At 45.7% G+C, this 10,677-nt stretch overlaps 1 protein-coding gene across 1 annotated transcript; it reads left to right on the forward strand.

Annotated features, from left to right (window-relative positions):
- The first annotated feature begins 7,904 nt into the window (after positions 1-7,904).
- LOC148544584 (chlorophyll a-b binding protein CP26, chloroplastic-like) lies at positions 7,905-9,544 on the forward strand. Its single transcript, XM_088500082.1, has 5 exons — positions 7,905-7,981; positions 8,089-8,412; positions 8,762-8,846; positions 8,945-9,003; positions 9,381-9,544. Exons 2-5 carry the CDS (start codon positions 8,214-8,216, stop codon positions 9,473-9,475), a joined length of 438 nt encoding a protein of 145 aa, XP_088356208.1. The 5' UTR covers positions 7,905-7,981; positions 8,089-8,213; the 3' UTR covers positions 9,476-9,544.
- The last annotated feature ends 1,133 nt before the right edge of the window (positions 9,545-10,677 follow it).

The following is a 10,677-nucleotide window of genomic DNA, read 5'->3' on the forward strand; positions in this document are numbered from 1 at the left end:
CGGCAAGATTGTCGACATTCCCCGGAAGTGAACTCTTGTAACTTGTGCTTTTTATGTTTCCTTGTAGAACACTTGTTGAGACCGTTAACTTTTATGCTTTAGTGGTCGCCTGGTGGGCTTTATGATTATCGCCTTTATCTTGTTTGGTAGCATTTTATTTTGTTACCGTTTTTTCAGCGTGGACTTATCGCTTGTGTCCGTTTTGCCGTTTGTGTTGGTAACTTGGTTGAAACCGTCTTGGTCTTATTATCGCGGCCGTTTGTTATGGCTATGATTCGGTTGGCTCCCGGGGTGATCAGTTCCGGGTTGCCGTTGAAGAACGCGATGGTGTGAGATACATATTGGGGAATAATAGATAGGAGAATTTAGACAAGTAAAAAGTAGTCGTTAGCTAGACAGTTCTATGAACATGGTAGGCGTTCGATGAAAGTAAATCACTGGAAATTAACATTTGATAAAAGTAAACATCTATCTAGCTCGCCGGGCCGCTTGGCCAGTGTGCCCAAGCTACGAGTAGAATCTTCTCAGGTTACCTGCATTCCATGTTCTCGGGATTTCTTTGCCGTCGAGTCTTTCCAGCTTGTAGGCGCCTTTGCCAAGCACTTCTTTGATTCTGTAGGGGCCTTCCCAATTTGCCGGCAACTTTCCTTCTCCTGGGGACGGTGGTCCGACATCGTTTCGTCACAAGACGAGGTCTCTTTCCTCAAATTCCCTTCTAAGGACCTTGGCGTTGTATCGCAGGGCTATCCTCTGTTTCAGCGCTACCTTTGATAAGTGTGCCATCTCTCTGACCTCGTCTACCAGGTCTTTGTCCACTGCTTCTTCTACTCCTGCAAGGAGTAGCCGTGGACTCGGCTCACCGATCTCCACGGGTATTACTGCCTCGACCCTGTATGTTAAGCGGAAGGGGGTTTTCATTGTGGAGCTTTGCTCGGTTGTTCGGTAGGACCAGAGGACCGAGGCAAGCTCGTCGGCCCACGCGCCTTTTTTGCTATCTAAATGCTTTTTAAGACCCAGTAAGATGTTCTTATTTGCAGACTCCACTTGCCCGTTTGTTTAGGGGTGTTCAACTGAGGAGAACTTCTGTTTTATCCCCAAGCCGGTGAGAAACTCTGCGAACTTCTTGTTAGTGAATTGCGTCCCGTTATCCGAAATGACGATCTCCAGGATGCCGAAACGGGTTATCACCTGCCTCCACATGAACTTCCTACAATTGGATGAGGATATGCTGGCGAGTGGTTCAGCCTCTATCCATTTGGTGTAGTAGTCGATGGCGACTATGAGGTACTTGACCTGCCCCGGGCCAACTGGGAAGGGTCCCAAAAGGTCGACTCCCCACTGTGCGAAAGGTCGAGTGGTCGTTAGTAAACTCAGCTCGGAAGCTGGCGCTCTGTGGAAGTTGGCGTTTTGTTGGCACTTCGCGCATTTCCTTACGAACTCCTTGGAGTCATTCATCATTGTCGGCCAGTAGTATCCAGCTCGAATGAGGTTCCTCGCTAGGGCCTTGCCCCCGATATGGTGGCCGCAGCACCCCTCATGGACTTCTCTGAGCACGTAGTCCGTCTGGTCGGGGTGCAGACACTTCAGCAAGGGTTGGCTGAGTCCCTTTTTGAATAGCTGATCTTGTATGATCGTATATTTGGCGGCCTCCCTTCTTACCGCTTTGGCTTCCTTTTCGTCCTGGGGGAGTTTGCCATTTTCCAAGAAGTCAGAGATGGAGTCCATCCAAGAAGGGCCTATTTTGGTCAAGTGGAGGGCAACTGCTGGCTCTTTCGTAATGGCTTGGATGAGGGAGCGGTTGCCGTTTCTGGGTTTTGTGCTCGCCAGCTTGGATAGGAGGTCTGCCCGTGTGTTCCTCTCCCTTGAAACGTGTTGGACTGCGACCTCTTCAAATTATTTGCTCAGCTCTTTGACCCTCTCTAAGTATTTCTGTAGTAGTGAGTCTCTAGCTTGGTAGCTTCCATTCACTTGTGTAGTGACGACTTGCAAGTCACTGCATACCTCCAGCCTCTTAGCCCCGACTTCCTGAGCTAGGACCAAACCCTCTAGGAAGGCTTCGTATTCTGCTTGGTTGTTCGATACGGGAAATTCAAACTTAACCGATTGTTCATAGACGACTCCGGCCGGACTTTCTAAGATGACCCCGGCGCCCCCGAACGTCTGGTTGGAGGCTCCGTCTACATGGAGCTTCCACCGTATGTCCGTGTCCTCGGTTGGATTTCTAGTTACTTCCACCAGGAAGTCTGCCATTGCTTGCGCCTTAATCACATGTCGAGGCTCGTAGCCTAGGTCGTATTGGGATAGTTCGATGGCCCAGGTCATCATCCTTCCCGCCAGATCAGGTTTTTGGAGCACTTGACGAATCCCCTGGTCCGTTCTCACGACCACCTGGTGACTTTGGAAGTATTGTCATAATCGGCAGGAGGAGACCAGGAGTGCCAGTGTCAGCTTCTCCAGCTTGCTGTACCTAAGTTCTGCCCCTTGCAGCGCTCTACTCACAAAGTAGATTGGTTGCTGGGATTTCCCTTCTTCGCGCACCAACACCGCTGCAAGCGCCCTTTTTGTTATGGCTAAGTACAGATAAAGTGGTTCTCCGGCTTTGGGCTTCCCGAGCACTGGGGGTACCACCAGGATCTCTTTGAAGTGGTTAAAAGCTTCTTCGCACGCAGGGGTCCACTCGAATGCTATTCCCTTCTTCATCAGAGCGAAAAAGGGTAGGGCCTTTGCTGCCGATGCACCGAGGAAACGGGACAACACTGTGAGCCTTCCCGTCAGCCGCTGAACGTCTTTGATGCAGCCCGGACTCCTCATCTGGAGTATTGCTTGGCACTTTTCAGGGTTGGCCTCCACTCCCCTCTAGGTTATCATGAATCCCAGGAACTTTTCGGCCTCCATGGAAAAGGCGCACTTAAGCGGGTTGAGCCTCATGCCGTGTTGTCAGAGGGATGTGAACACGTTCTCCAGGTCGCTTATGAGATCGTCAGGGCAGGTGGTCTTTGCGAGGATATCATCCACGTAAACTTCCACCGTCTCGCTGATGAGGTTGCTGAATATTTTGTTCATCAGCCTCTGGTATGTCGCCCTCGCATTTTTCAGGCTGAAAGGCATCACTTTGTAGCAGTAGGTCCCTCCTGGCGTTATGAACGCCGCTTTATTCTCGTCTGGTCAGTGCATCGGTATCTGGTTGTAGCCCGAGTAGGCATCCATGAAGCTCAGATATCGTACCCCGTGGCTGCGTCAACGAGTGCATCAATGTTGGGGAGGGGATAGCAGTCCTTGGGACACGCCTTGTTGAGATCGGAGTAGTCTACACACATCCTCCATCTCCCATTGTGCTTTTTCACCAGGACCACATTTGACAACCAGGTAGAATAGTCCAGTTCCCGGATAAACCCTGCCTCAAGGAGGCTGGCCGTTTGTCTGGCCACTTCCTCTGCCCTCTCCTGGGACATTTTTCTTCTTCTTTGGGCCACTGGTTTGGCTTTCGGTTTAATGGCTAGGCGGTGTGACATGAATCCGGAGTCTATGCCCGGCATGTCGGCAGGTGTCCAGGCAAACAAATCGCCATTGGCTCTGATCATTTCCATCAAAGGTTCTTTTAACTCATGGGGGAGGTTCCTATTCACGAATGTGAATTTTTTCTCCGAGTTCCCGACCCTAAACTTCTCCAGGTCGCCTTCGGGTTCGGGTCTTGGTCTGTCGTCAACTCTAGCATCCAGGTCGGCGAGAAATACTCCCGATGCCTCTTTAGACTTTTTTCTCAACGAGAGATTGCGTTGTCGCAGGCGACTGCCATTTTCAGGTCTCCCCTCACAGACCCTACTGACCCTTCTTCAGTTATGAACTTCATCACTAACATCCTCGTGCTGATGACTCCTCCTAGGTCGTTGATTGTCTTTCTCCCCAGGATGATGTTGTAGGCAGTGGAGTCCCGTAGGATCACAAATTCGGCCATTACCGTTCTTCTCACCTGGCCTTGTCCCAATGAGATCGGCAGGGTGATTATGCCATCCGGCTTGATGAAATGGTCGCCGAGCCCTATGACGCCGTGCTGGTGCGTCTGTAGGTCGGCGTCCCTTAGGCCCAAAGCTTCGAACACATTACGGAACATGATGTTCGAGTCTGCCCCTGTATCTACAAGGATTCGTTTGACAAGACCGGTTCCTACTCTGGCTGTTGTGACCATTGGGGGACTCTCTCCGACCTCGTCGAACCACTGATCCTCCAGGCCGAACGAAATGGGTGGGAGCTTCCTAGTGCTTCGCGTAGAGGATGAGGATACCGCCAGGACTTTAGCGTCTTTCCTGTGTGCCGACCTTGACCTAGGTGCTGCATTCCTGGCTGTTACCACGTTTACTATGGCGAGGCCCCGGTCATCGTCCTCCATTTCTTGGCGTCGCTTCGGTGCCCGAGTCCCATCCTCATCATCGTGGTCGCGATTCCGTCACCTCGGCTCCCTAATAAGGTGGGAAAATTCGGCTAGCTTTCCATCCCTGATGGCCTGCTCCAGGGCGTCTTTTAGATCGAAGCAGTCTTGGGTTTTATGCCCATAGCCCTTGTGATAATCACAGTAGAGGCTTCGGTTTCCCCCTGTTCGTTCCTTCAGTGGTCGGGGCTTCGACAAGATCCCCTTTTCCGCAATTTGTTGATAAACTTCCACGATCGGCACAGTGAGGGAAGTGTAGTTGGTGAACTTCCCAACACGAGGAAATGGTTTGGGTGCTGCCTTGCTCGGGCCGCCGTCTCTGGCGTGTTCCCTTTGGCCTTCCCTGCTTCGGCGGTGCCGGTCTTGGTTGTGAGAGGGCTGTCGTTTGTTGGCGGCCACGACTCGGCTCACTTTTTCGTCGTTGATGTACTCCTTGGCCACACATTGGATTTCCTGCATACTCCACACTGGTTTCGTGGTAAGGTGCTTTCTGAAGTCCTCGTTCAGGAGTCCTTTCGTTAAGCACAAACTTGCGACTGAGTCCGTCAGCCCGTCGATTTCCAGGCACTCGTCGTTAAATCTGTCTAGGTATTTTCTGGTCGGCTCGCCGGGTCGCTGAGTCACCCCGAGCAGGTTGATTGGGTGCTTCGCCTTTGCAATTCTGGTCGTGAATTGGGCTAAGAAGGCATGGCTGATGTCCGCAAAGCCGGTCACCGAGCCCTGTGGGAGGTTATTGAACCACCGTATTGCAGGTCCCGCTAGGGTGACCGAGAAGGCACGACACCTTACCTTGTCACCCACTCCTTCAAGGTTCATTCTGGCCTCAAAGGCCGTGAGGTGTTCCAGCGGGTCTTGTGTTCCGTCGTACCTCATGTCTGTTGGCTTGTCAAAATGTTTTGGCAGCCGAACCTCGAGTATGGAACGATGAAATGGGGTCACCCCCATTATCACGGGTCCCCTTGTTCTCGTCGCTCTCCCTTCGTCGTCTTCCCGACGAGCATCTTCGGTTCCTCGATCTGTAGTACGCCTCCTTTCACGTCTGGCGTATATGACGGGGTCATGGCGTATTCTCGCGTGTCCTCTTTCCCCAGCGCTCTCGGATTCGGCCTGGGGGCTGGGCGTACGTCTGGAATGGCTCCTAGAGTGAGAGCGGGAGTGGCTTTGTTCTGGGGTGTGTTGGTCGCGCTCCCTGTCTGCCAGTCGGCGTTCCAAGTCTTGCATCCTGTGGCGTAGTTCTTGCATTATTCTGGCGTGGTTATCGCCAGTTCCCTCGAAGGGGCGTCTCTCGTGGGATTGTGTTGTGTGCCTCGGAGGGGACCTTGGACGTTGCTGGGAAGCAGTTGCGGCGGCGTCCTCTCCGGGCTCGGCCTCGTGGTTTGTTCCGGTTTCGACTAGTACGAAGTCCATGGTCGACTCCCCACAGACGGCGCCAATGTTCGGTAGGTCATGTACCGTACGGGTCGGGTGAGTATCCCGGTCAACAAGGGGGGAATCGACTGGACATTCGTCTCCGGATTGGGGGGGCAAGTGAGGTCCCGAGCTCTTCAGATGTGGAAGGGGGATGTCACCTGCAAAGACACTTCGACACACAAGTCAATGAAGTGTGCAGGCGAAAAAGGGGGTAGAGTCATGTGACGTACCTGGGGAAGGGTAAAAACCTTCCCCTTATATACCGTGTCAGAGGTGGGCCCTGTAAGGACAGGCCCACTTTCTCCGAGGCATTCTCCTCACAGCTGTAGGTGAGCTGTCGGGGACGCGTGTCCGGGTCGGCTGTGGAGTGCCTTACCCCTGACCGTTAGGGTCGGATGGCGCTTGGGTCGGGCCAACCCGCAGAGGGTTTGGGCCAGGCCATAACAATATATATATATATATATACACACCATGAAGTGTATTGTTTCCTTCGTTAGCAATCAATTTGTAGTGTATTCCATTTAATGTAAACTGAGCTCTTCCAATTCTGTTAGCAATCCTGCCAATGGTAGCTCCAAAATATGTTATATTGTTCTGCAAATTAAACATATAGTAGCTCAATTAAGCAGCTCAATTATTTATCCATTATGCTTTCTTGTCCTTCTTTTCTTTTATAATAAAACTTATTTATGAACTTCTCATCATTTCCACTCTTATTCCACTGTCAAGGTACAACTGGATGACTTTTGGAGAAGCAAGTACTGCACGGTCAGCTATAGGTTTTGGTTTGATTTATTATGGAATTCCAAAGGTTAATTCTATAATATAGTCATGAAACTCAATTATTTATATTATTACCTAACCACTGGTACGTGCATTTCCAGGGAGCTTGCATTGGCATATACTTTATCAATAGACTGGAGTGGCTCATTGTTGACCATGCTTGCGCTGCATATTCATACATATCAGTGCCTTTATATGATACTCTTGGTTTATTGATTCTATCTATTAGGAAGCATTATTTCTTTCATAATGACCTTGGATTAATCTTCATATATAACAGTAATGAATTTTTTGCTCGATATGTCCTGATGCTGTCAAGTATATTGTTAATCATGTTGCTGTGCAAGTAATATTTTGTATGTCTCAAACATTAAATTCGGTATGTATTGTGACCTTCAACTTAATAAAGTATGTGTTTTTTGCTGTTCTTGTCAATTGTATTTTACCATAAGTTTTCTCTTGTGAAACTTAAGTATTTGTCACCCCACCTTGCAGTTGCTGAGCTTCTTGTCAGAGATTCCAAGTGTACGACTAATTGTGGTAGGTATTATATACAATTAATTTTTTTGTTAAATTAAATCTGCATTGTTTATCCATGATGATCAATTATTATGCAGGTAGTTGGAGGCATCGATGGTCATATTCCATCACTTCCATCATCAACTGGAGTTCAGGTTGTAACATATTCAAATCTACTAAATCAGGTAACTTTTTTTTTTGGGTCCAAGAATATGATTATCTAGAGTTAATACTTCATCGTCTACTATTTGCTTCTATGGAGTAATTAGGAAGTGTCACTTATGTTCTGGTCTTGCTTTCTCTCTTTTAATTTACCTACCCACCACACAATCCTTTTCTTTTTATTATTTTCTATTTTATAAAAGAAACAAAAAATATTTCGTTTTACTATTTTTTTTTTTTTGCACTAACATGGTAATTGTAGTTTCTTACCACCATCTGTAGTTGCTAATGATTTATAATTTTATTTATTCAAGAAGCATCATTTATGATTTCATTGCTAAGTACTTGTTACCACTTACCTTTTTCTGCCTTGGATGTAGGGAAGCAGTAATCTTCAGCCCTTTAGCCCACCAAAACCTGATGATGTTGCAACTATTTGCTATACAAGTAGTACAACTGGAACCCCAAAGGTGAGTAGGTTCTTGCCAAATTACTATTTTTTGTTTATGGTAGATGTTGTGTGTATGAAATGCTTTCCTTGGTAATGGTCACTTTATAGAACATTCTTCATTTATCTTTCTGCTAAACGAATTCTCTTCAGGAGGCTGTCTTGACCCATGCAAACTTCATTGCAAATGTTGCTGGGACCACTATGGATGAAAAATTTGGCCCTTCTGATGTGTGAGTTCATTTTGAATGCCTATGTCATATTGTACAGTAGTTATTGTCATATTTTGGCTCATAAAATATTCTAAATGTTCTTGCTCTGGATTCCTTTTTATTTTCAGTTATATATCATATCTCCCTTTAGCACACATTTATGAGCGGACAAACCAAGTCATGCTAGTACATTTTGATAAGACTCAGATCACACATCTGCCAAAAGAGGTCCAGAAGATATTGAGGTTAGAACATGGGTTCAATTAGGGTGTTAGAGATGCTTGGAAACCCCATCAAGTTGAGTGGTGTAGCATGGTCAGCACCATCAGCTTCTAGCCTTGCCACCTTCGAGACTGTGGCTCTCTTTGGTAAGAAGAAGGCAGCACCACCTCCTTCTCCAAAGAAAGTTGCTGCTGCTGTCACTCCTGCCAATGAACTTGCCAAGTGGTATGGTAAGTGGTTGCTCCTATCTTCACATCCTTTCTTTTAGCAGAAATTCGGTATAGAATATGCAAATAAACTGAGAAAACTAAAGTAGCTAACAAGTCCATAGAGTATAGACATGGTTGTGTTCTTTTGACAATGTAATTTGTTGAAATATGGTAACAGAGAAAGGAAGAGAAGGAACTAACAAAGTTTGACTTAGCAGTAAGAGGAGGGTAACTTATTGCTATAGCCTATAATCTCCTAATTATTCCTAATTAAGTTCTTGTAATGAACTAACAGTTTTTTTTATATACTCTAGTTGTACAATTCAAGGTAGGAAACTAGTTTTTGATCATTGCTTCCATTTGGTGACAGGTCCTGACAGAAGAATCTTCTTGCCAGAGGGTCTCTTGGACCGATCCAAGATCCCACCATACTTGACTGGAGAAGTGCCCGGAGAGTATGTGGATTCTTCTCTAGCTAGTCCCCTTTGAATCACAAACATTGTGAAACTTTGACTTGTTTTGCTTAAATTTTCTTTGATATTTGTAGATGTAGCTATGGTTATGAGACCAAACTCCTTTTGGTCTTAGCAAGAAGCCAGAGGACTTTGCCAAGTATGTCTTTAACACTTTTTTTCAAACTTGATATATATCCTTTTGGTCACATTAGTTTACGAACTGCTTTTAATACATTTATTATTTGATGTATACTGGTTGATCTCCTTTTTCTGATATTAAATTACTCTCTAGTATGCTCGGCAAGTAAATTCACTTTATTGAATGGGAATGATCATCTTTCTTGTTCCAGAATTGGTTTCAAGTAGAAAATGAATGTATATATGCATGCATTAAAAGATGAACAAAGAACTATATCTCTGTTCTCTCCTTGTTTAAGTGAATGCTCATTAGCTCAGGAGCTTGTGTTGGAAAATTTACTCGTAATTAATGAGACTGAGCTTATATTTATGCAGTATAATTGAATCATTTTGTAGGATTCTGGATGAAGTTGAAAAGCTTGCTGCTAATTGTAATGAGACTAAGCTTAAATTGTATTGTTTCTGTATTTTTTTTAATTTTTAGTTTTTGAATTCGAACTTGAGATTTTTTTTGTATTTGAGTATTAGTTTTTTAATGTATAAAACAATTATCGCAAAAATTATGTAACTAATTATTGTTTGATTTATGTTGTACTAAAAATTGCATACTATATTTGTAGGTTTGGTAATAAAAAGGGATTAAAAATTTATATTTTGCAGGTTAAAATAAGAAAAAAGATTTTTTTTTAAATTTTATAAGGCTATTGCCACGCTTTTAAAGTGTGGCCGTATAACTGGCTATCGCCATGCTGTAAAAAGTGTAGCCATATCTTTCTCTATCGGCACGTTTTTAAAGAGTACCCAAAGCAAACATTCTGGGACGTTTTAAAAGCGTGGTGGTATGTGCACTTTTCGGTACGCTTTTTAAGCATACCTATAGGTTAAGACCTATGGCCATGCTTAAAAGCGTGGCAAGAAATGAAAGCATGCCAAGAAAAAAAGCGTGCCAATAGATCCACAAAAGCGTGGTGATAGAGCAACCGGCACGCTGGCAGATGTGACCCTTTTAAAAGCGTGCCGAAAGCTCAAAAAGCATGGCGAAAAGCTATCGGCACGCTTTTTTGCACTTTTCGACACGCTTTTAAAGCATGGCAGAAAGCTTATTTTCTTGTTGCAATAAACAAAAAAAAATGAAAGATGAGAAAAATAAGAAGTGAAAATTGAATAAAAGGGCGAAGAAGAAATAAAGAGAAGTAAGAAATAAAAGATGAGAAATGTGAGAAGAGAAGAGAAGAAGGAAGAAGAAAAAGTAGAAAGAAGAAGAAGGAAGAAGAAGGAAAGAAGAAGGAGAGAAAAAGAAAGTAACAAAAATAGGGCAGCTGAGGCGTGGACGCGACGCGTACGCATACGTGATGCGCATGCGCGAGAAGCAAAAAGGGAAAGTGACGCGTAAGCCTCAACTATGCGTACACATGGAATGCAGGAGAAGAGACAGGTGATGCGTACGTGTCATCTACGCGTACACATGGAGCGAAACTGTGCTCCCAACACAAACGCAGCACCACTCCAGTGCAACTCTCTGGTTTTTGTATCAGGAGTCCCACATCAGCCTTTCAGCACGTACGCGTCGATCAAGCTCACGCATGGGTGTGCGAGAAAGACTAGTGATGTGTACGCGTCTCCCACGCTTGCGCGTGGGGCGACCCTCTTTTTTTTTTTTTAATTTTAAAGCATAAAATAGAAACAGGGCACT

The sequence above is a fragment of the Arachis ipaensis genome, chromosome B9 (assembly GCF_059453495.1).
Source record: "Arachis ipaensis isolate K30076 ecotype BB chromosome B9, ASM5945349v1, whole genome shotgun sequence".
NCBI classification, from domain to species: Eukaryota; Viridiplantae; Streptophyta; class Magnoliopsida; order Fabales; family Fabaceae; genus Arachis; species Arachis ipaensis.